The sequence below is a fragment of the Hippocampus comes genome, unplaced genomic scaffold (assembly GCF_001891065.2).
Source record: "Hippocampus comes isolate QL1 unplaced genomic scaffold, H_comes_QL1_v1.1 scaffold77, whole genome shotgun sequence".
Lineage (NCBI taxonomy): Eukaryota > Metazoa > Chordata > Actinopteri > Syngnathiformes > Syngnathidae > Hippocampus > Hippocampus comes.
The window spans coordinates 58,915-83,866 of NW_017805289.1; the positions used below are offsets into that span (position 1 = coordinate 58,915).

At 44.2% G+C, this 24,952-nt stretch overlaps 1 protein-coding gene and 1 long non-coding RNA gene across 5 annotated transcripts in view; one reads left to right on the top strand and one right to left on the bottom strand.

Annotated features, from left to right (window-relative positions):
- Nucleotides 1-756: 756 nt before the first annotated feature.
- LOC109516813 (glutamate receptor ionotropic, kainate 2-like) overlaps nt 757-24,952 on the bottom strand; it is a 72,401-nt gene continuing 48,205 nt past the window's right edge. For all 3 annotated transcript variants that reach the window (XM_019871616.1, XM_019871614.1, XM_019871615.1), the window contains 10 exons: nt 20,581-20,724; nt 19,835-19,942; nt 19,270-19,383; nt 18,977-19,183; nt 18,267-18,490; nt 12,576-12,694; nt 11,609-11,826; nt 10,340-10,565; nt 3,099-3,349; nt 757-963 (listed from right to left, as the gene is read on the bottom strand). In XM_019871616.1, coding sequence (XP_019727175.1) covers nt 799-963; nt 3,099-3,349; nt 10,340-10,565; nt 11,609-11,826; nt 12,576-12,694; nt 18,267-18,490; nt 18,977-19,183; nt 19,270-19,383; nt 19,835-19,942; nt 20,581-20,724 — 1,776 coding nt within the window. In that variant the 3' untranslated portion in view covers nt 757-798. The remainder of the gene's footprint in view (nt 964-3,098; nt 3,350-10,339; nt 10,566-11,608; nt 11,827-12,575; nt 12,695-18,266; nt 18,491-18,976; nt 19,184-19,269; nt 19,384-19,834; nt 19,943-20,580; nt 20,725-24,952) is intronic.
- Nucleotides 970-1,999, top strand: LOC109516815 (uncharacterized). 2 transcript variants are annotated; one of them, XR_002168418.1, is made up of 3 exons: nt 970-1,096; nt 1,590-1,647; nt 1,721-1,999. It is a non-coding gene; the product is annotated as an uncharacterized LOC109516815 (long non-coding RNA). The 2 variants fall into 2 exon arrangements; XR_002168417.1 differs by having other exon boundaries at nt 970-1,647.

The window sequence follows — 24,952 nt, forward strand, 5'->3', positions numbered from 1 at the left end:
AGCGGGATGGAATCCTACAGAGCCCCCCCCCCCTATGCGTTTTGGGGAGGGGAGGGGAAGGGCTTCATTTGCGTCCGCTACATGTCGTGTCCTCGGGAGGGGCTACCATGATATAAAGTCCTATAAAATGTCTTGATCTTGTACAAAAACAAACTTTTTTTTTTTTTTGGTAGAAATCCTGCATTAAAAGAACTCGGAGAGACATTAGAAGCGTATTACATTGAGGCTTTTGAACCAAAAGCTTTGGCACGAGGAAAAAGACGGTACGATGAGTCGGCAAAGATGATTCCGAAATATACACACCAGTTCATAGTAAAAGTGTTTGGTGATGTCTACTCATCATCTTCTTCTTGATGGGATTTCTTCGGGGTTTTTTTTTTTGTTTTTGTTTTTTTTTAATCTCCAAATCATCCTAAAGAAACTAAGGGGGAAGGGGTATATTGGGGTCACACAGAGATCGGACTAAACAAAAAAAAACTACATCCTGTGTCACTATGTGTTTGTGTGTGCGCGTGTGTTGGTGTTTATTTGTCCACTCTCAGTCCTCTTCATGTCCAGCTGCCTTCACAAAGTGACCATCACAGTGAGGTGACACTGCTCACACAGCTAGCTTGATTTCCACGGGAAACATCTCTCGACATAAATCAATGGTGCCCCTCTTCAACCCTCCCCCCAAAAAAAAACCCACAAAAAAAAAACACCGACTTCAGATGTGATGTCACCCAGCTCCACCCATTGCATTCCCGCACACAGAGGGGATTTTTTTTTTTCCTTTCCTTTTTTTTTGTGTGTGTGTTTTTACGCCATGGTTTCCTTTCCCGGGAGTCTCCTGTCGTTGAACGTGTGCATATTGATGACTTCCTCCGTCTTAACGATGACGGGCGGCTGCGGCTTCTGCTTGAGACGACGCTGGCACTTCAGAGACACCCGCAGCTCGTCCATCATGGCGCTGCAGAAGGATCTCTGCACAGAAGCGGAGACGGCAAGCGGAGGAGCGTTTATGCCGCACTGCTCACGACGCCGATGATTACGCTCGCGGAGACGCGACATTAGGCACACCTGCACTGGAGACCCAAAATGACACGAAAACCAAAAGGTGATCGTCACTCGCCGTGAGTTGCCTCCATATAGTGAAATGCGCAGCTCTGACCTGGAAACATTTGTTTCAGCAGCGTCCGCACTTGGAGTGGCCCTGGATTCCGTTTTTGAAAATGAAAACGATTGACGGTGGATGAACAGTTAATATTGCAATAACAGTGTTCACCACTAGATGGCGGGACATCGCTCAAGAGCAACTCCAATAGAGTTGTTTAACCCTTTTATGCACCCTGTAACTTGATAACACAATAAAGCTGTCCACTGTAGTAGCCGTTGTCCCCGAAAAAGTTAAAACCGTGATTGAAAACGCAAAAGTCTGGCTCCTCCCCATCTTGACGATTCTGTTTGAAAACAATCTGTGAGCTTGAATGTTCCAAACGGATGACGCGGGTTATTTTGTGTACATGACACGAAATCCCTTATATAAAATGTTATCACGGCTGTGCTCGGCCAACGTTGCCGAGACAAAATGCCTTTAAAATCACTTTCAGATTACGCCGAATCCAATTTGGGTGTAGGAGTGTGACATGTAGGCGGCTTGGACAACAGGTAATTTCCTTTCAGTTAAACACACAGTTTGGCTGCTGCATGAATGACATCTTGTGCTTTTCTCTCTGAACAGGGTGATTATAGAAGAAGAAAAGCAAGCGGAAGTGTGCGCGGGCAAAGGGGAACAGAGGATAGAAGAGGCGGATTTAAACAAAAAAAAAAAAGTAAAAAGTCATTGGTTTCATGTGACAGGTTGAGCGAATAGAGCAGGTGGGAGGCGGGGCAAATAAATGAACCACCACCTCGGCGGCGTGGATGTTGTGGCATTTGAAGTGATTCAAACACGGCGAGCCGGCATCTTGATTAATGATCGCTGAGATGTGCTCACAACGTACGCAGCCCGCAACAAAAATAAGAACAAACTAATCAGCAGTGAGATGGCAGGTGGAAAAAAAAACAAAAGCATCCAGGTCGTTGTGTAAGTAACACTGCCCTGCATGCTGTTGACACAACGCGGTGAGAAAACACGCGTGAGCTCACTGCATTCGGAAAAGTCAAACCAATGTCAAACTGAAATGTTGCGTTTGTGAACGACAACGGTCGGCACTCAGCACAGCACAATCAAGGTTAAACTCGCCTTAAAAACACTAAAATGATTGGAGTGGACCAGTTTTTGATTCTGGGCTATGGGAAATGGTTTTATTTGGTTACTTCAATAGGCATTGTGATGCCATTCTGCTGTTTGCGCTTTGGCCACTAGGGGGAAGTATAATACGTATGTATAAACATACATACCGTATTTTCCGCACTATAAGGCGCACTGAAAAGCATTCCATTTTCTCCAAAGTCGACAGTGCGCCTTATAATCCGATGCGCCTTCTATACGGATCAATATTCTGATTTCTTGGACGTCGCATTTTAAATGTTCTGTAAAGCGCTTAGTTCCACCTGCAGCGGTCTAATAGAGCTTTCTTGGATTGTAATCCTTTAGTGTAGCTCCATCTAGTGGATGCATAATGCAACTGCAGCCACTATTGTCACTTCTATTCTGTAGACCTTATAATACGGTGCGCCCTACATTTAAAAACAGTTTTAAAATAGGTCATTCCTTAAAGGTGCGACTTACACTCCAAACCGCCTTATAGTGCGGAAAATACAGTACACACACGGGCTGAACGATTTTGAAAAATATTCACATTTTTCTTCCTCAATATTAAAATTGCGATTGAATATACGATTATTTTTTGTCAGTTTCCCTCCCATTCATTTTTTAACAAACAAAAAATAAGGTTTTGTCTAATCAACAAAATGTCATTCCCTTGTTTTATATTTAGTTTTACAGCTATCGTGAACTAGGAGTGGCACTCAACAGCTTGAAGCAAGCACACCGGGCCTTCATTTTGAGGAATTGTTGGCTATCTGTCAAACTGCACACTATGTGATTCCGGTACTTAAATGATATACAATGAAATGTAGAAATGTCTACTGTATGACGGAAAAAAATATGGTACCTTCTCAAGTTGGGCGTTCTGCTTGGACTTGTACAGCACCTCCCCCACGGCCACAAAGACAGACAGTACCAGGCCGGCGGCCAGCACGATGAAGATTCCGCCGATATTCTGCACCCCCAAAGCGCTGGCCTCTTTGCTCTCTTCCTCGGGGCAGCCGTTCCCCCGCCACCATTTCTCTTTCATCATGTGCAGCTTGCCCTCCTCCTGCAGCTGCAGAATCGCGATGGTGATCTTGTCCCTGTATGGAGAGCCTGCGGGAGACCACCAGGATGTCATCGGGCTGGTTTTGTATGCGGACTCGACTGCTGGCAAACTAGAACAGGAAAACTACAGTCGTTACTCCGACTGCTTGCTTAAACTGATAATGCGTAATTGCGAGGGCCGCTTTGTAGCAAAAAGAATGCGGTTTATCTTTTGTGAAAAAAGGAACCGATTTAATGGCACTCATGAAGAAACAGAGCTCAAGTCTCACCGTTCTTCTTCTTTTGAAGTTAAGGACCGAGTATGAATGATTGCGCTATCCAAAACACTGACAATGACATTTGTTCTTGTTTTGGTTATATCTGCGTAGCCCGCAGAGCGTGTTTAAATGCCGTTGAAAGTTGCTACCATTTTTTTTTAGACTGCAGTGTTATTCTTGTCGGCGAGATGCTGCCTAAGAACGAGCCTGTAGCTCGCCATGACCTCAACAAGTCAGAAGCTGAGCAGCACTGTGTTTGTTTACAGATTAGGATAATTTATTATTATTACTATGAAAACATTGATGTGCTTGAGAAAAAATAAAACAAGGGCAGATTTGGGGGAACAAAATGAGAAAAGCTAACTAGCATCTGTGATTTTAACAATGGGTACCAATTTGTTGACCGATGTAATTGGCCCATCATATTTCCTAAGAGGGACCTAACCGTGTCGAAAGTAGTTGACGCCCCGCGCAAAATGCATATAATTGCCCGTATTCAATTTTAACCACAACCCGTGATGACAAATGAAATTCATGTCATGTCAAGCATTTTACGACACTATCCTTCAAAATGGCTGACCTTAGTTGGATTTAAAAATGGCAAAGCTTAGCTCCTCCCCCACATACAAAGCTCGTCTCTCAATACAGATGCACCCCTTCATATGGACTGCTTGCCGATTAGATGGTATCTTTTTTTTTTTCCTTTTCTCGACTTGACACCTGTTCCTCCGTTGCACGGTGGCAAGCCTATTTACGGCGGTGTCATCGCATAATCTGTTACATATGGCTGCAGGCGAGGGGTCCTCCTTCAGCTCTCGCTAATCCTGATCTTCACAGAGTGACTCCCTTGCCACTCTGCGTTCCCATTAAGGCACAGGGAGTGGCAACAAAGTATCGTCTGCACAAGTACGGAGCGCGCCCCCTGTTTGCGCAAAGGGTACGCGCGCGCGGTAAACAGCGGCCCAGCTGGGTGCACATTACACGGCGGTGGGATCATATGTGTATATTTGAAATGGGGTTTCATGTTTTTGTGAATGGTTGAATAGCGTGAGTGTGTGTGTTGGGAGGGGGGGGCAGTCGGAGCTACTGGTGTGATCAAAGGAGGAGTTATCGTTGCAGAGCGGGATCTTGTTCACGGCGGTTCCATAGAATAGTGCCACCCGCCCCACACACACATTTCCCAGAGAGAGATGAATCTTGTTTCATTCATTTGTAAACCATGACAAAAGCACGCTACATCTTCCTATTTCTGACTTAAACAAAAAAAAAAACGAAATTCATATCATCAGTTTACGAAATGCACAAAACACAAAGGCAGCCTTTTGAACTCATTTCCATTTAGATGCACTTTAAAAATCACAAGCATGCATCGTTTTGAAAGGGGAGGGGGGAATGCCTGAACGACAATTAAAAAAGTAAATCAATCATGTGGCGGTAATGAACGTAATAAGCCAAAGTTGGAAGGTTTTTGCAAAGCATGCTAGTTGTGTTTAATCATTCCCCCATATGTTGCCGACTCACGACTGCAGTTTCAGGTCTTTTTTATTTTGCAGTTTATTCTCAGTGCCATCCATCATTTTCTGTTATCATCCATCATCCTTTCATCTTGCAGACTCCATTTATTTGGACACACAAAGGGCAGAGCCAGACAATTACGCAGACATTTTTTTTTTTCGAAGCACGCACCAGGGTCCACAAGTAGTTGGACACTGACTGAGTTCTGCAGATGTTGTCTTTGGCAAATAATAAAAATTGATATTTTTTTTCCTCACTCAAGTTTACTTATACAGCCTCAGCTGCACTAAAGCGTTCGACACAAAACAATAATAAAAAAATAAGACAATCCGATCAGAAATAACCAAACACAATTTCCGTCTCCTTTCATTCATATATCGATTTTTCTACAATGCTGATCGCCATTTGGGTCACGAGGTGAGCTGCAGCCTATCTCAGCCGACTTTGGGCGAGAGGTGGGGTACACCAAGGACCGGTTGCCAGCCAACTACAGTATAGGTATAGTTATAACTTGGAGTCATTTCGAGCCTGTCAAAATGTAAAATGGCTGTCGTTAGCAAAATGGTGTATTTTGGCATAATTTTCTCAATTAAAACTCATAATCGACTCGAAATGTATCCATGGGATTATTTTACTCTAAAGCCACTGTGATGGTTTAGAAAGGCAACATAGTAATGTAAATGTTTCCAGACATAACTGCGTTGGCCTTTTTTTTTTCCACGCGGCAGTCAATAATAGCTAATTTTTGCTTTAGGACTTTCTTAAAGTTGTAAACGTGTTGCTTATTTTCAAGCCAGTAGTAAAAATGTACTTGGGGATACAATGACAAAAAGAAAAATAGTACGAAAAAGGGCACATTAAAAATGACGACCTCATACTTCATAATAATTATAGTAATGGCTCCGGCGTCATGTGATAGTTTCACGACTCGGAAATGTAAGAATGTGAGGCAATATCCGCCATCACCAAATGCAATCCGCAGTCTCCGTGGCAGTAAGAGTGTTGCTTTTTTTATACAAGACAGTGTGCCATCAGCGTCATTTTTAAGCAGTTGTTTGAATGTAAAGTTGTAAAGATGCTGCCGCTTTCAGAGATGCCTTTAGGCTTACACGAGCATGAAAGCGGGTTTAGTACAGTACATATAAAGGTCTATAAAGAAGGCATGTTTAACAACCCCCGCTACCCCGAGTGTGCTATCGACATGATTTGTAAGCTGTTTTTTTAAAGCCCCGTCCGACTGAGCGGCGAACAATTGCAAACATTTGCGAAGTCGGCGAACGCCGCGTTCACGTCAAGGTTCGCCGGGCTTCATTGAAGCTCGCCAGACGTTCACTTGCACTTTTATAAAACATATTTAAAATTCCCTTGCGACAAGAAAAAAAAACTTGGCGGACGTCTAGCGTCTGTGTAAGCAACATTGAACGACCCCTAACGAACTCTAAGGAGAAACATTTCGCTGCTTTCGCAAATGTGGGTTAAGCGAAAACAGAAAAAAAATAAAACATGACATATTATTGATTGAAAGTCTACTTCCACGCTCACATGCTTGCGTGTACATATCGGCCCAGACGACCCCTCATTTGCATGTTGGTGTGCTCAAGCAGATGCTTCATTTGAAGGTGGGAGATCTCTCAAGTATCACAGACTCCTGATGGCGCCCCCCCCCCCCCCTCCTCCCCCGTCCCGCCGCAAACCCCTTCATCATATTTCAAATGATAAATGATGGCCTAACAAAGGAGGCCTTGGATAAATGCTAATAGGATGAGTCCTCAGAGACAAAGATAGAGAGCCGCAGCCGCGGCAAATGGAAAAGTGTGACGCTTGACACCGCGTGCATTCATAACTACCTTACAGATGTTGAAAAGCGTAAGGCATCCATCACTCCCACGCAGCCGAGCGGCTGTGATGCTAACGCATTGAGTCGATAGCTTTGCTTTTTGGAAAGGGATGGGGGGTTGTACCATGACACCGTCAGTGACTCTTCACTTTTTTCTCGTCAAAAGAATGTGAACAGGCAGAAAATTGTAAATCAGGGGCGAAGCTACGTGGTGCCCAAGGGTGGCCACTGCCACGCGTACATGTAGAAGATGTTGATATCGGCGTTTTTTTCACTACATAAACCCACTCATCCGTTTTTGTTTTTTTTTCAACGAATGTTTTGAAAACAAGCCATTATTTTGGGTTTTTTTCAGTTTTTTTTCTAGGGGGAAACAAATGAAAAAATGATAGATGCACTCATTTAAATTTTATTTTGTTGAAAATATTTTTTTTCAATTTTAGTTGTAGTTTTCATCTTTCAATAGCTGCCGGGAAGGCACAAAAAAAACAAAAAAAAAAGGTTGGATACCGGTGAGGGGATTGACTTGCTTACGGCTGTTGAACTGTTAGCCAAGCTAGCATTTAGCATTAGCCAGAGTAATAACACAACCACCAGTCATCAGACTTATGAGTGAAGTTCCCTCCTCTGCTCGAGGCAATAAAATAAACAAAATCAAGCGAGAGGTGGCATCTACCCGATATTTTGTGTTCGGTCTGAACCTAGCATAATAGCGCTAAATCTATCAAATAAACATATGACACAATCAGAGGAACCTATTTGACATACAATGTTTGACGAAAATAATGCTCCTTATAACGCCTCCGCCTTCTTGAAAATATTTGAAAATAGACCCGTTCATGAAACTTAATTCACATCCGAACGAACAAACCGCATCGAGGGGGAAACAAACCAGTCTTGGATCAAAACATTAAATGACAAGGACGCCCAAAGTCAGAGGAAAAAAAAAATCCTATTCTTTTGGAGCGCTGCTGCATTTAATGATTAAAAGAGACATTTTCTATCACAGAGGAAACATTTGAAGGAGCGTAATCAGCTTTATTCTGAAACAGTGAGTCATGAACACACTCAATGTGAGCGCGAAATGAATTAGCGGGAAGTAATAACTCCTGCAAGCAGACGTCCTAATCTGTAGTTTTTATGCATTTATCAGTGCGGCACTTATCAGGGAAATGAAGGATTTGAAATATAGCCCGGTTCCCGTTTGATACGCTGCCGCGTGGCAACAGATGAGTAGGAACCGTGGAAGGTCTGATGTCCATCTCAAGGACGTCCGTGTAAAGTCGGCGCCGCAGCGGGGCGATACATCACCGCGCCCGCCTCGGCTTTGTTACAGCCGTGGCAATCATCGCATCTCTGCAGATCTATAACCGCGTCGCACTCATCAGCACGAGGCAGCTCCAGATGTGGATGGCCGGAATTAATCATCCGTATTTTGATGGCCTTCATATCGCCAGTGATGGATGCGGCCATTAGCCCCACCCCCCTTCCCCGCTCCGCCACTCCCTCATTGATGCCCCGGCCACAAGTGCTCCCATTGGCCTCGTGGCGACCAGTTTAACCTTTACGGCAACTGGGACGGAAATCATCAGCAGCTTTCCCGTCTGGCACCCTTGGGATACATTTATCCACCCGCCAGCTGCTTTGCATCCAGCACAAACACAACAACGCAACACGACACAGTCCCCTTGCGTGAATGATGAGTGTCGCATAAGGAAAAAAAGTTTGATACTTTGAGAGTGTCTCATCTTTTTTGACAGGCGCAAACGGAGATTAGAAAAATAGACGCGCGAGCAGTCGGATTGTCATGCGATTGTTTGCCGCTGGAGTGTTTTGTTGAAGCGCTTTAACGCTCGGCTACAATTTACGCAGCGTCAAGGCGTAGGGGAGATGGGGGGGGGGCATGGGGTGGCTGCGGTAAATTCACTTTCGAGCCTCTTTTCACAATTCTTCCCCCTCACCGTCGTAGCTCTTTGTGACAGAAAAATACGCTGATTCAAACCATTAGGGGAAATTCGCCAATATGAAGCAGTTGCTTGTCTAACATTGAGTAAATATGGAACGACATCTGCATAAGCTTTTTTTTTTTTTTTTTTAGAAAGCATCAGTATTGAACATTTTACATCTGACTACAATGTTTTGACAGATTATGGGAAACAATAACAACCAATTCGTGTCTTCCCATTCATTTGAGCCAACATTTCGGGGAGGAACATGCTTCAAAAGTTTGAGTTCCAAGTACAATTTTGCCTGAAAATCTTCTGAGACCTCAGTTCAGTTAATTTCTAGAACAGGGATGGGCGAGTGGCAGCCTGGGGACGTAGCACATTGATCACCCCCCCCCCCCAACCACACACACACACACACAATAATATATACAAATATACAAAATTCTGCACATATTTTGTCCATATGTAAAATTAGACATCCACATGAATTCCGGTAAAATGCCACTGGATGACTATTTTCTCACCATTACATATCTGTTATTTGCAAGGGGGAGTTATTTTACTTTATTTTAGTTTTGGTACAACGTGCTTAAAATCTTTTTCGACTTATGTGAGACTTAAAATGTGAACGGTGACAGTCTAACACGAAAAAAAAATGCCGATTCACTTGACATGATTTCCTATTTCTTATTGAATTCGAACAACTTGACAGTGACGGAACGGCTTGCGTTCAGCTTTGGAAGTTCTACAATATATGAATGGGATGTGGGGGGCGGGGGGTAGCTTTGTCTGCAGTGCTGCAGACTCGGCTTTCGATTTACCAGTCGATCTCCGTCATGAGCTTTGGGCCGTGACCAGAAGAACAAGCTAGTGGAAACAAGCTCAGCAGGGTTTCCGGGCTCTCCCTTAGAGATACAGAGAGAAGCTCGATCATCCGGCAAGGGATCCGAGTCGAGCCGTTGCTCCTCCACATGGAGAAGAGGTGGCTCGGGCATTCTGCTTAGTGAGGTGTTACGGGCACATCGCACCGGTAGAAGACCCCAGGGAAGACGCACGACATGCTGGAGAGACTACCTGTTTGTCATCCAGCTGGCCTAGAATGGTCTTGGGATAGCCGGCCGGAAGAGCTGCATGAAGTGGCTGGGGAGAGCTAAGCTTTTTCCGTCTACTCTGCTAAGACCCAGATAAGCGGAAGAAAATGGATGGATGGAAAATCCCTCTCTTCATGTTTTGAATTGTCCCGCATTGATGCCAGTGTTGTATTGAGCAAAATAATGCTGCCTGGAGGAATTGTGTCATTGTAGCTTTTTGCTCGCGTCGTGTTCTATCGACAGGAAGAAGTTGAGACGGAATCAATAGCCGCGCATGCCATGTCGTTTTGCCAAATGCAATGAATCACAAATCAATTCCGCGCAACCGCCTGATAATTGACTGGCTTCCCCGACGCTTTCGAGAGAAGGGTGAGTGTCGCGCTCCTTACCCATCGGCGTTCCCACTCCGTAGGCTTTGGAGTCGATGAGGCCTCCGATCTGCGTGAGGTTGCAGTTGCGCTGGGTGACAAACTCAATGGTGGTGGACTCCATGAGGAAAGCGTACTCGGAGGTGAGGGCACGCTGGATGCCCTCCTCCACGTTTTTCACCATCACCGACTGCCTCCTGCTGTTCATGAACTCCCACATCTTGTCGTAGGTGGAGATCTTCGTCTTCTGCGTGAGAAAGATTGACAGGCGTTTGAGGGGGAAATCAATGACGGCACTTCTGTTGATACTTCAACGAAAAATGTTTTGCACTAAAAAGTGATCTGTGATAACATCTTTACATACATTAGTTCGGTTGCCTGGTCTAGCTTAGCTTTCACATCCAATGAGAACAGAGACTCAGGATAGGGTGCCTGTTCTCAGGAAGTGTATTGTTGAAGTTGTTCTTTTTTTCTTTGCTGAGGATAAATAATATATGCCTGTGAGTTTGTGTTCTATTGTGTTACTGCACAGTTTGTGTTGAAATATCAGTTCTTTAAAGTGGTACAACACAGCCAAGTTAGTAATGAGCTATTCTTTAGCGTGCTTATAGCGTTTCCCATTATGTGTTAGCATCAAGCTAACTGACTTAAAGGCAAATGTCTTTTTTTTTTAAGTCAGGTGTAATTTTGTTAGTTTTTTTTGACAGTAAACTTGAACTGGGAGTGGCATTCATCAGATTGCAGCCTCTTTTTTTGCTAAACTGCCGCTTGTATGCTAAAATTCTACTTTACCTGCACAATATTACAGTAATATTTTTTCTCGTTGACAAATTTAAAAGCTGCAAAAAAATATATCTATCAGGTCTATTGCAGATTGTACAGTAACACGGAAATGAATACATTGAAAATAAACTCCAAAAGCTCCTGAAAGAGCAATTGAAAAATGTACTATTCGCTAATTATGCTAACTATGGTTTGCTTTAGTTAGTTTAATGAACCTGAAATGTAGTTTCAGTTGATTGTTTTTCTATTCAAAAAAGCATTGCTGTTTCTTTATTACTTTTTTTTTTAATTCAACTGATGAACATTTTTTCAGTTTGTTATTTTGTTCGTTAACCATAATAACCTTGGGGAAAACATGTTGCAGAAGGTCTCGCTGTTGCTGGCATTGCTGTGAGGGTTTGATTACAAGCAGGACATTTGACGGCCTACAATGATTCCCTTGAGACACCTTGAAATGGAAATGAGCACAATGGAAAAAGAAGAGTAGTCATGCTGTTTGTTTTCTACCTTGAAAAAGGTCATGGTGGCCCCATCCTCTACCACGCCATAGAGGATCTTGGTTTGCTTGGCGAGGTCGTCGGCGGAGTCAATGGGCGACTCCATCCTCTCCACGGTGAGGAAGGCGGCCAGGTTGGCCGTGTAGGAGGAAATGATGATCAGGGTGAAGAACCACCAGATGCCTCCCACTATTCGCGTCGACAGCGCTTTGGGCATGAGCTCGGAGCCTGAGGTGAGGGAGGCGGCGGGAGTTAAGCTGCCAAATATATGCATCCCCGCAGCCGCTCATCTGGCATTCACTCTTCCGGGCTCTATTTGCACCACGTAACAGCACACAACAAGATAACGCCGCATGCTCTAAAAAACAGTCAAACAGTCAAGAACTCTCTTGAGGGTTTTTCTTTCTTTTTTTTTTTGTCCTCCCTTCTTTCTATTCAGCCGGAGCGGATGCGCCGCTCGCTTCAAGATGAAATCACTTGAAAAAAAAAAAACTCTCAGAAAAGATAATTGTTGGATTTCAAACACGCTTACCCCCAGCCCTTCCACCTCCCGCCACGAGCTGACACAAGTGAGCGCTTTGAATAATGCAAAGGGGTGGGGGGGGGGGATAGAACATGTCCCGCAGACAGGTTGTTTTCAGGCGTCGAATGCATTCGGCAGCAGAGTGTGGAGAAGTGACGGGCTGTTTGGGCCAGAGAGTCATGCACCCAAGGTAACCTCACATCCTGACTCCACACCCCACTGGTCTCTCGGCGCTGATGGGCCGAGCAGGGACAGAGAGAGGACACTGGCGATCAGAGAATTCAAACACCAAAAACATGGGAATCATTTTTTTGGGGGGCGCGTGAGAACGCCAGATGTCTATTTCTCTGTCTCCCGTCGGCTTGGGTGCACAAACCCCCGCCCCCTCCCAAACAAAAAGGCCAACCCTGAGAGACAGTGGGATATTGAGAGCTGTGCAGGCTGAGGCAACTACCTTGCTGCATGAGAGCCCCAACTCCAAACCAGAAACTATTGAGCAGCGTAAAATTGTTTTCCACTACATCCGAGTCGGGGTTGCACGGGTGCGGGTTGTACCACTCGTACGGGCTAAACCTGGAAAGGGGAGAAAACAGAAAAGCGTGTCAGTGAAGTGTTTCTTTTTTTTTCCAAAAAATGCAGAACAGGTTCACATTGTCAGTGTAGGAAAAAAATCATTTTTTGGAGGATAAAGTCTTACTTTTACAAGGGGGGGAAAAAAGTCGGAATTCGATGAGGATCATCTTTTTTTTTTTTTTAACGAGAAAAACACCAAACGTTATGAGAATAAAATCAAAACGGAATGACAGCAGTGTGACTTTACGGGGGGATAAGTGAGGTTACAAGCAGATAAAAGAAAGACAGATAAACATAGTTAAGAATGTAGTTAAGTGGCACCTTTAAGTTGAAAGAAATGCGGATGTGAAGGTTTCATGGGGTACTTTTGTTTTAAAAATACAACTTCATCCTTGCTACATGATGACTTGTCACATAAAAATGTGCTTGATTCTCAGAATACCTTTTTACCCCCACTCTCTTTTTTTTCTCTTGTAAAAATTCATGCGCATCCCTACTATTAGGTTATGACTTTCTAAAAACTTTCTTCCGATCATAAAAGACTTGTAAAATAGCACTCCATGATGACTTTTTCCCTCATAAAATGACAACTCTTTAATCTGATTACGTTGCAGCTTTATTCTCGGGAACATTCCTTACGGTGTGGAACTCGTACTCCTATATATTTAACATACATTCGAGTGTCATAAATATGGAGGGAGGGATAGAGGGAGAGGGGAGAGAGAGCGAGACTGCGTGTGTGTACATGTGTGTGAGAGACGCGTGCAGCGCTGCGGCCACAGGGTCAGCACTGGTGCCGAGACCAAATCATTCAGGCTTTCACCGAGATCAACTTATTGGCATTCCCAAATGCCTTCACTTTATTGTGAGAAGCGAATCAATAATGTGGAATAACACTGTCACTGGTGATCATGTCCCGGTGCCTGATGATCTTACACGCTCGTTTGGATTCCCTGAGTCAGGAGCTGTTGTCCTCTCGACAGCAAGCTCACTAGGCTATTACTCGAGCACACACACAGAAACACGCACACGCACACCAAATTTGAGCTCAGCTTAGGCTGAGAGCCGGGTGCCTTCGGGTCAGCCGAAGACAGCTCCGATGAATTCGCATCAGCGAAAGTGGCGTGGCATTAGTGCGAGGTGAATGGGTTCGGGTTAATCATCAAGGAGCTGATAGAGTTTGTGCTCAAGTGCTTGATACATGGCTTATGCAAGGTTGAGGAGCCCTTCAGGTGTTACTCCAACGTTAATTGCGGCACGGCTGCATCCAAAATTCTTTAAAAAGCCTTATGCAGATATGTGCAAAAATAGATAGTGCAGTGAAGTAAGCAAAGGAGCATCATTTAGACCACAGGTGTCAAACCCAAGGCCCGGGGGCCGGATCTGGCCGGCCACATCATTTTCTGTGGCCCACAAAAGCCAATCAAACATCAAACATGATGCTTGGTAAAATCTCTTCGAAAAATGTAAAATTCTTAGATGTATTAAATAAGAGAGACACTAGTGTAAGCATTTTCTTGTTACGAAACCCCTCATGACAGTAACTTCAACAACAGTGGAATAAACCGTTCTTCTTTATATGCTCTCAGTCATAACGGCCCTCCAAGGGAAATGGTAACAGAAATGCGGCCCGCGACAAAAATGAGTTTGACACCCCTGATTTAGACAGGCCGCCGTGCTGTCAAAATAGAAAAGTAGCAAGCAGAGGAAAAAGCTTGCTGCGTGTGGTCCACTTACGCCACCTACAGGAACGGAGTAGAAAAGCGTCATTCCGCACACGAGTCAAGTAGCTTTTTTTAGGGACGGCTGCGCCTTGACAAGACTGCTCCTGGTGTTCCGCAATTTACGTCACGTTCCCCTTGAAAGCCATCTTTTTCGGAAACGGCCGCCGCGCCACGCCATCATTCTTCCTGTCAGCGGCATCACAGCTGGTGATTTGCTCGAATGTCAATGAGCCCTGTCTCCTTGGAGGCGCAGCTAAGTGAATCCGCAAAATAGCCTCGTGGCTAATATACCGTACGTACGGGATGTACGTTTTTCACCCGCGTCCTGTGCTAAGAATCAGCTCAATCAAATGCAAAGTCAGTCCTTGAGGCGATGGTTTTCCTGTGTTTATAGACTGGCGTCTGTACATCGATGTTTTTAAATGCGGATCTGCAGCCTGCGGCTTTCTGTCGGTGACCGTGTGAATGCGAGCCGTCGCGCTTTGAGCCGTATACAAGATGGGTGGGTGTAAATCTGTGCAACGCGCGCTTGATTGGATTGGGTTGTTCCCGCTCGCTCAGCATCCGTATGTTTATTCTGTGAGCGTCGGGCTCCTCTGTATGACCTTTGCCTGCAGCCGGGCTATATTCCCGCAGGCGGTGTTCGCCACGCCGTTTTTTTGCGAGGAAGACGCACATGAGGAACACGCGGACATGAGGTCACCTCCGCGCGTCGAGCACATGTCAAATTTGCGCGCAGAATGCTAAAAGGATTCCGCCATCTCGGTTGGGCTTCCACAATGGCGCGACAGCGCTACTTTTAACTGTCCCCAGGATTCAATTACTTGGCCTGGCTTTATAGATCTGTTGACATGCACTCAGGCTATGTGAGGACTTAATGTTCAGGGTGTTCAAATCGCCACTCCGTCGACTTCAAAGCGGCACTAGTTGCAACTAAAGATGCCATTTAAATCATCTGCTCTCCTGGGCGGGGTGACATTTTCTACCTTGAAAGGGACTTGTGATGTGAGAAAATATCATTTGTTGCTGTTAATAAAGAGAGAAATACGCACAAGCACAAGACAGCTCTGGAAGGATCCGCTGGGAGAAGTGTGTTTGTCTCTCGCCTGAGATGGGATAACGCAGTCAGGCAAGGAAAAAAAAATGTGTGTCTGTGTGTGTGTGTGTGTGTGTGTGTGTGTGTGTGTGTGTGTGTGTGTGTGTGTGTGTGTGAAGTGCTTCAAAGAAGTGAATCCCCAGCAGGAGACTCAAGTGTTCTGCGTTTTATTGTGCAAGACCACAATTTCATGAACCCCAAACAGTTTATTTGCAAAGAACGAAGGAGGACTGGGGCAGCGCACAAAAGGCAATGTTGTGAGAATAAAGTTGCGACGTTACGAGGAAAAAAAAACAAAAAAAAACGACGCTTTAAACAGAGTAAAGGCGTCATGTTACAGTGAAAATAACCCAAATTTCCTTCGAAGAAAGTCAAGGGAAATGTGGCAAGTTGACCATTGTACGGCACAAGTGGAAATGCTCCGAAGAATGAAGTCATCGGGTTACCAGAATAATTTAACGTTAGAATATGTTTGTCGGATTTTAAGAAAATCGTCGAAAAAAAAAAAATAACGTCGTAAGGTTACTCGATAAAAGTCTCAACATTGCAACAAAGTCGCAAAGTTACTCAAGTCGAAAAAATAAAAAGTCCAACCAGTCACCAGAATAGACGTGAAACACTACGAAGAAAAAGTCCGACCCATTAAAAGAAAAAATTTGCAAGATCACAATTAAATCGTCCGACAGTGGCCAAAATTAAGTAACCAAAAAAGGATCAAGTTGCAAGGTTGCTTGGTTAAAGTCACAAAATGACAAAGTCAACTTCGCAATTTGCGAAGAAAAAATAGCTTCAGGTTACCAGCATAATATTACAAAAAAGTAATGTTGACTAAAGTCGTAAAAATACAACAAAAAAATAAATACATTTAAAAAAAATAAAACTCTTAGGGGTGCTTAGTAAAGTCGGAATATTACAAGAAAAAAAAGTCTTAAAGCAACTAGAGTGGTAAAAATATTGCTCGGAAAAAGACTCGATATTATTTGAAATATTCATTGATGTCAATTCGTTGCCCCGAGGGAAAAAGGGGATTCATAAGGTTGTTAGCGTCGAGTCAGAATATCACAAAGAAAGAAGTTGTCGGGTTGCTTTGGAAAAAAAAAAAAAAAATGATATCACAAAGAGAGTCAAAAGGTTACTCGATGAAAGTCATCACGTCACAAGACTGAAGTTGTAAAGTGACGAGAAAAAAGTTGTCACGTTAGAAGAAGAAAGAAATGCCCCCCCCCACCCTCCCCACCCCCCAAGTGCTGGGAAAAAAAATTGTGCAATGCTACAAGTCATAATAGCACCAGAAAAAAACTACTCATAACTCGATGACAATAACAATAAGCATTCAGAAAGAATATTAAGTTGAAATGCTACCGCAATAAAATTGCACTATTAAGAAAAAAAAAATAAAGTCAATCAAACTGCATCCTCAAAAGTCCCTTCAACAGAGGTATACTTTTACATTCCCAAACATTTTCTTTTTAGTTACATCTTCATTTTTTTTCCTCTCCGAATGTTCTGTCATTCGTGTGCCCCCCCCCCCCCAACCACCCCCCAGTGTACCCCAATGCTCCTTTCCTGGCAAAGGATTAAAAGAAAAGTGTGTTTCTTTGTTTGGATTGGGATACAAATATGGAAAGAGGAAAAAAAAAAGTGACTTTACCTTCCGTTTTGCGAGCATTTTGAAATTCAAAATCGTGTACAAACAAGAGCTCCATTTGATATTTTTCCCTGCTGTGGTTTGCAATTAAAATCACGAGGCATACACAATTAGATCAAAGCCAATTCATGAGACGAATATCAACAATCATCGCATGCCCGTCACTTACCGCCGCCACGATTGCTAAATAGTTGCGCAAATTTGCATATTCTGAACTAACTTAGGTGACAGTTGCTGCTTTTCCTCTCGTGTGATCATATTGCCGGTAACATTTGGCAAAAAAGAAAAATGGGCGTTAAACCCCGACGCCTGCCCGGGGGCTAACGTGCATTTCTCTGCAAAGGTCATCCATTGGAGTATGGGTGTGGTGGTGGGGAGAGCGAGGGGGGGTTGTTGTCCTGTACAATGTCAGCAGTTTATTTTGCGCCTTTCCGAGCGCTAAATGAAGCCGTTTTCCATGTTTTCATCCATTTACTGCATTAAGATCAGAGTCATCAGTTATTCGTCTTGATTTTTTTACCTTCAAAGCGTCCCTGGCCCGCCGTTAAAATTGTGCTTACACCGCGAGTTCTAACGTCTGCCGTGTGATGTTTTTGGTCCAATGTACTCATTTCTTTTGTGTGTTGGCAGGATTACAATTTTTTAACAGAAACAGGAGTGGTAGAAAGAAAGGAAGAAAACATAAAAAGTGGTTTTGATCCAAAGTGAACATCGCAACCACCTGCAGGCCTGGAGTGGAACTGTTTCAGTTACAATTTAAGATGACTTGAATTAGCACATTTTTTTTGTCAGGGACCTATCATCATTTATTCCCTGAAACAACTATTGACTGTTTTCGTGCTCAAGCCAGGACAATAACAGTGCCACCTGGTGGCATGTTGATGTGAGAGTCGTGAGTTGAAGTGAGTGGGGCTCTATTTTCGTAGCCGGCGCAAGTCTAGCTGGCACATTAGTGGAGTTTTCTTTTTTTGGGGGATGCAAGCACTGGTCATTTGCGCCACAATCGTCTGCAGAGCTCAGATCAGTCCACAACCTCAATCAAATCCGCCAAAACTGACCGAGGAAGCGGAGTGAGGTGAGAGGGTGGGAAAGGCGTCATGTTACCTGGCTATGACAAACAGCACACAACTGACACCCAAGCAAGCCAGCAGAATATACATCCAGATGTCAGGTGAGAGCGGGTTTAGGAAGGAGAAGACCCCCGGGTTGGTGCCGTTGGGCTTGCGGTACAGGATACTTATCCCCAGCATCATGAAGGGCTTGGAGAAGTCAATGACCTTCTCTCGCACGTAGGTGATGGCCAGAGGAGCGACCGCCAAGTCGACTTTCTGCAGCGACAACGTAAAAGCAAAGTGGATGAGGCTGGTTTCGGTGGGAAAAAAAAAAAAACAGCAGAGTAGACAAATCAAATTAGCATTCGATTTCTGTCGTCAGCCGGCGGGGTCAACGTGTACGGGCGGAAGAGCCGAGAAGGAAGAGGTGAAATAATCAGGGCCCTCGGTTCAGTTAGACTGCGGACGGGCGTATTCATTTTTAATGGAAATTACATCCTCCGGGTTTATGTTTGAACTTTCCTAAATGGTGTCGCAGGTGAGTCACAAAGGCAACAACCTTGGGATTAGAGTTAGCAGGCAGGAGGGAGAGCTTCTTCCACTGTGCAAAGAGATTTAAACAGAAAAAGTAATTACAGTCTTGATTGTGGAGTTAGGGGTTCTTCTTGAGGTTGGTTAAATAAGTTTATCGTTGAAGAAGGAAAAAAAAAAAAAAGATTGTTTATTTTGTTTGATGCCGAGTTGAGGAAACGGGGGACTCACATGGTCCATGAGCTCGCGCACCATGCCGTTCCATTGGCCCGTACTCTCATCCAGGGCGCCATACTTGCCGTCTTCAACCAGCCGCACTTCGTACTGGAAGCCCAAGATTCCCGAAAGCTCCCTCAGCAGGTCGATGCAATAACCCTCGAAGCGGTCGTTCCCGTACAGAGGTTTGTCCGACTTTTTAAACATGACGTACGGCTCCTCCTGCGCGGGGCGGGAATGTGAGCAAAAGGTCAGCTTGTGAACATTTTGTAGGGCTCTCATTGTTATTTATAGCCGACTTCGTCTACCAGTATGGTGGAGACGCGCAGAGATTTGTTAGCCAGCGAGTCGGTGATGTTGGACGTCTTGCTTTTGTGAGTCTCAGACATATTCAGACCGCTCGGAGGATCCCATGTCCCGATCTGTGGAGACAGCTCAGCGTCACAATTTGTCTCGTCTGGTCAATGTGCGCTCACTAGAATATTGGAGGAAATTATTTTTTAAAAAAGGGTGTGTACACTATTATGTTATGTTAGCATCACTGTGTGGAATGGCGCCAGCACGAGTGGCGGTCTCGGTTAAGCACCCCCAAGTATTGTCTTCGTTGTTGTTATTTTCATTTGTTTTGAGAGACCGAGACAGCAGTCATCGAATCAGTCAGTGTTTCTCTGAAACTCTACCTGGATCCGCTCCTGACCAGGTACTCTAAGGTAGTCCTTGGTCAGGTGTCTATAGCTTATGTAACACCAGTCCTGGAACGTTTCTGGCATACATCCTATAATTTGGACAATGTTCTACGTAGGTCTCTTGAGAACAGTTCTTTCCCTCCCATTCAACATCGATGCGGCAGACGGCCAAACCGCATTACCGCACCTTTTCCAGGCCTTCCTCCTTCAGGCTGATGACATCCAGGTCGAAATCCGTCCTGAGTCCATTGGTCTTGTTGAAGAGAACGCGGCCGGTCAGGCCATCCCAGTGAGCCTATAAACATAATGTTGATAATGATAATGAAAAAATCTTCAGCCTCCGAGCGCAGCCGCTCCATCAAGCTGAACCCGCCGTCTTTCTCCGCAATATCAATCTAACCTCTAACCACCTCATTTTATTTCCGAATCATGCACTGCGCCGAGCTCTCTCCTCTCACTGTCTGCCGCAGTAATTTAGCATTAGACGGCCGAGCCGCTAAAAGGGGGGAAAACAGTGACGAGTTCATCATGCGTGCGTGCTGCAACTTCAGCTTTGAAGAAACAGAGCCTCGGTAGCAGGGTGAAGAGGATGGGGTGGGCGGCGGGGGGCGGGGGGGGGTGTTGTTAGTCTGCCAGTACGGCACATTGATGATCATGAAAATTACCTGCAATGATAACGTCCCCGGAATGAAAGAGGAGCAAGAACAAAGCGAGCAATCTGCTGACCCGCACCACAACGAAAGACGCTTTGATATCTACAAGGACGGAGACGCGCACTGAAAAAAAAAGCTATAATGATGATGTTTAAGATGTAGTCATGGGTTATTTTCGACGGGAGATGAGGGTCTAAAAATCAGTGATTCCACACAGTAGTCGGCGTTCATCAAAGGCTCAGCAGCTACCGGGTCAGAGGTGGACGTCGCGCTACGGTACCTCTTTGATGAGGCCGATGAAGCGCCCCCCGAAGCGCCATGGCTTGTGGCGATTGCACTGCAGGGAGCTGACGGTGATCTGCTGCGACTGCTGGACCGCCACCGCCACCACGTGCACGGCATCGTACATCAGGGCTGCGTCCGTCTGCCAGGAAAATGGAGAGAACATCAGGAGGCGATCTTGCTTCCGGCGGCGAGTGGGGCGGTGCCCCTGCAGATCTGGCAGATGGCGCTGTGGTGAAAATAGCTTGTGAAGTTTTTTTTTTTTTTTCGAGAATCGGGATTTCGTCTTCAAAATGTTTGCATTGTCATTCAATCATGAGCAAATTTAGTGCAAGTCTGTTAGATTAGGCCAGGGGTGTCCAAACATTCATTTCGTCAGCTTTCTGTTAAAGGTGTGAAGCCAAATAGTTGAAGAGGTTTTTGACAAGTTCAAGACCGAATCCAATCTCCACATTCAGAAGAAAAAGAAAAAAAAAGGAAAAAAAAAAACTGAAGTGAGGTGGCCATTTTCGAGTTACTTGAGAATCACTAATGGGATTGTCTTCATAAATCAGCCATGGAGCACAAAGTGGAAGAAACTATTTTTGGAACTAGCTTTTATTGTGTCAGTATGACAGTATGTGGCTGCCGGCTGTACCTGTCCTTTCTCGGTTCTGTGAGGCAACAGATCGCTCAACCCCAAGGGGCATCTATGCTTATTTTAATCGAGTTGGCTTTGGGGGGGGGAAAAATAGCATGTCCCACAAATACTGCCAAGCAATGACCACGAAAAAGAACAGAACAATTACCTAGATTTTACTTTATTATTTTTTTTAGTTTTAAAACAAATCACATATTGGTTAAGTGCATTGCTATCGGGAAGAAAAAAAAAAAGGGATTTTGATGTGAAAACATCACTGTGACTTGCATTCTATGCCTTTTCGGAACATTGTGTGGGAGAACACAGTTTAGAAATTGTAAAAAAAAAAAAAAAAAAAAAAAGTAATCTCAGTGTCTCATCATTTCAGTGTAATTTCAAAAGCTGCAGCAGGGAGAGTCTCCGACCTCTCGCCGTGGAAACTAATGACTCCTGATGGGTGTTCCTGTCCCCCAGAGAGATAGCAATGCAAGCCAGGCAACCAGTCCAGACGGGAGGACTCTGGGTGGTAAACTCCATGTTACATGAAAAGTACAGAAGCGTAAAATCCAAAAAGAGGAAAATACACACACAAAATAAAGCATTATTGATTCTCATCCACATTACACCTTCAAACTACTGTACCCATCCAAAGATAAATAAATAGGAAATGAACACTTAACCCTGCACTTTATATTTCAATAAATACTTCATGGTACTTTCACACACATCCAGTCATTCAGTTATTGGCTTTTTCAACAAAAGGCGTGCAACAGGGCTTCTAACTCGGCATTCAATATAATTGCACGGATTGATTCAACGCGTCTATTACGAGACTGGGGACGCATTCCAAAATAGTGTGGTGCAAATGATGTAATTGTAGCACTTTCAGGATACTTGATTAAATATTCCCGGCCCCATACAAAAGCAATCTCAAGAAGTCTGCCTTCTGAGTCCAAATTCCACTCCTTACGTGACACTTCCGTCCAACCTCATATTTCCATAAAAGGTACAATTTGACTGACAAGAGTCCCCGTCGAAGCCACACAAGTGCTGAAAGATGTGGCTCATTAAAGTAAATGCCCGAGAGGGACAAAAGGCAGCAATGTGTTCATCCGTCTTACGGTTGGTTCCCCGGCGTCTCTTACTTCGTTGTTAATTATTTAAATCATCCCTCGCTCACCACTGTGAGCGAATTGCAGAATCTTGGCATATTTTAAGAGCATATATTCATTGTCATATTTCAGCTCCACACTTGAAAAGGTCTTTAGAGAAGAGCAATTCCTCACTGCACTGGCTTGTGAGGGAAACAAGAGGCTGGTGGCATCGAGTGAAAGAGAGACAGATCAAGGGAGCAAACGTGAAATGATGGCTTACATCTCGGGCAGATTGCCTTCCATTTCAAAACAATCCAAGTGTGATCTGGATATTTGCTTCGGCGCCAAACGTGGCTGCTGAGGGCTGTTTTAAGTGCTTTAAGTGAAACCAATCTCCAACCAACAGGGACACTCGGGCGCTCAGGGGAAAGGTTTCAAACAAGATGGCAGGGGGGTGGAGGGGGGGGGGGCTCTTGTGCCGGCTCCCATATGAAATTAGGCAATCAGCAAACATGTTCCAACAACTCCAAGAGAACTACTTTTATGTCTCTTCCTTCGCCTGGTGGACAGCTAGTAAAAATTACCTCAAGAAATCATCTTAATAAAACTCCAATGCAAACAGGACTTTATGAGAACACTCACAGTCCCACTTCATTAGGTCAGTAAAATTTAACCAAGTATTAATTTAATATCAGTTTATATCACATATTGTACTGTGAAAAATGAGACCTACTCAGTGTCTTGCGTCATATTCTTTGATCACCCATTTCCCTGTAATTATTCTTCATATTTTGCATTTTTAAAAGTTACATTTGTTCAGTGTAACGAGTGTTTAGAAGGGTGTAAACATCACGGGGATCATGGAACGTATCGACAGGCAATGTGAGGGAACACTGTAAAATCTAAAACTAATGCTAAAACTAAACAATACTAATACAAATTAGACAAAAATGAAGCATTTCCGAAAAAAATAAAAATAAAAAACAATAATAAACAAACCGTCTCGAAAATCCAATTAAATAAATTGAAAAGAAAAAAAAAAAAACCTAAATGAAATAAAAATGATTAGAATCCTGATCCTTCTTCTACCAGTGGAGTATTTTTGGAGTCATTCCTTCAGTAGGTGTGGCAGCTTTATTTAATTTGTTTTTGGGGTGGGGGATGCGGGGGAGACTTCGGGGCCACAAATGGTGGTGCTCTGAAATTTGCCTGGCAACAAGCGGTCCGGAGAATGTGTGACATGACCAATGGGGTGCAATTTCCGTTGATCTACCTGTTGGCATCGACTGAGACAGCTTAAGTTGTGCTTCAGTTGCCAAGGTTTAGGAATCCCGAATGATTTTATTGAGTTCGGGAAATTCAAAGTCATTTTTAAACAAGCGCATCCCCTTAAGTGGTTGGTGGCTCATCACTTTTTCTATCGAAAAACACAGCGTATATGTAAGAAAAAAAGCAAATCATCGCCACGGAAGTGGTGAGAATGCCACATGCGCAACACATGCACTCAGCAACAAAACCCAACTCTCTGGAGGCACGCCTCATTTACCCAAGTTGCATCCGGTTTCCTCATTTGGAACAGGAGGAGTGAAAAACGCCGCTGTGTGAACATTTATACAAATATATTCCTTCCCGCCGTATCAGTATTCACGCCATCCATCCACCTGCGCATAATTCCATAATTCCTCTGATAATGTAGCACTCTGAAAAATGACATCCTTTTTTCTCATTTCAACTCCGCGCGCACACAAACATACACTAACATCCACAAACACACGCCACCGCCGGCCCAGTGATGGACGGCAAGTGCAGCTGCAGTGGTTTCTACATATCATATACATCTGATTACCCTTAACGAGATTAAGCCTGACCTGTTATTCACCATGCATCAGTACACTGCAGCTGTCGGGCACATAGCAACAACACACACACGCACGCACGCACGCGCGCGCTCACGCACACACCAAAACGGCAACCATCAGCGTCACAGTCTGCCACCGAAAAGGGAAGCTGGCTGTTTTCACGGCGCCGCAGCCGCTCTCGCTCCACAGACGGCCCCGTGGGACTTGATGATTTACTAGACGAGTGGGCTAATTATTCATTTCATTACCAAGTTCATATGCATGTGCGTCGCTCCACTAGGCACTAGATGCGGGCATTTAATTCACAAACGCCACTGTCGGTGTCTCCAAATGTATGACTTACAAGCGGCATTTGTCAAGCGGAGTTTTCGGCGTGGAAAAAGTGCAATGATTAATGCAAGAAAGTGTGAAGCAAGCTTTGGACTCTCGGTTGTGGTGTTTACATGCTGGGAGATGTCTGCACACAATTACAATTTGGCAAGAATACCGACTCCTGTGGAGGAGCTAATCAGACTCCTGCACATGTAGCTAAAATGACGCCTTAGCAAATCTAATGACTGAATTAACAAGTGCTTGAAGTGTGCAACAACAACAACAAAAAAACATATATTATTACTATTGCTATTAACGTCAAATTTATGATTCAGGAATTCTGATGCACATATTTTAAGATAAACTGATTCTAATTCCAAATCTGAAAATCCCAACTAATATAAAGTATTGTAGTTTTGATTAGCTAAGTCACAGACACAGGCTAGTCTTCAGGCAAAGTACAAGCTGCGCCTGATGGTTTTTTTG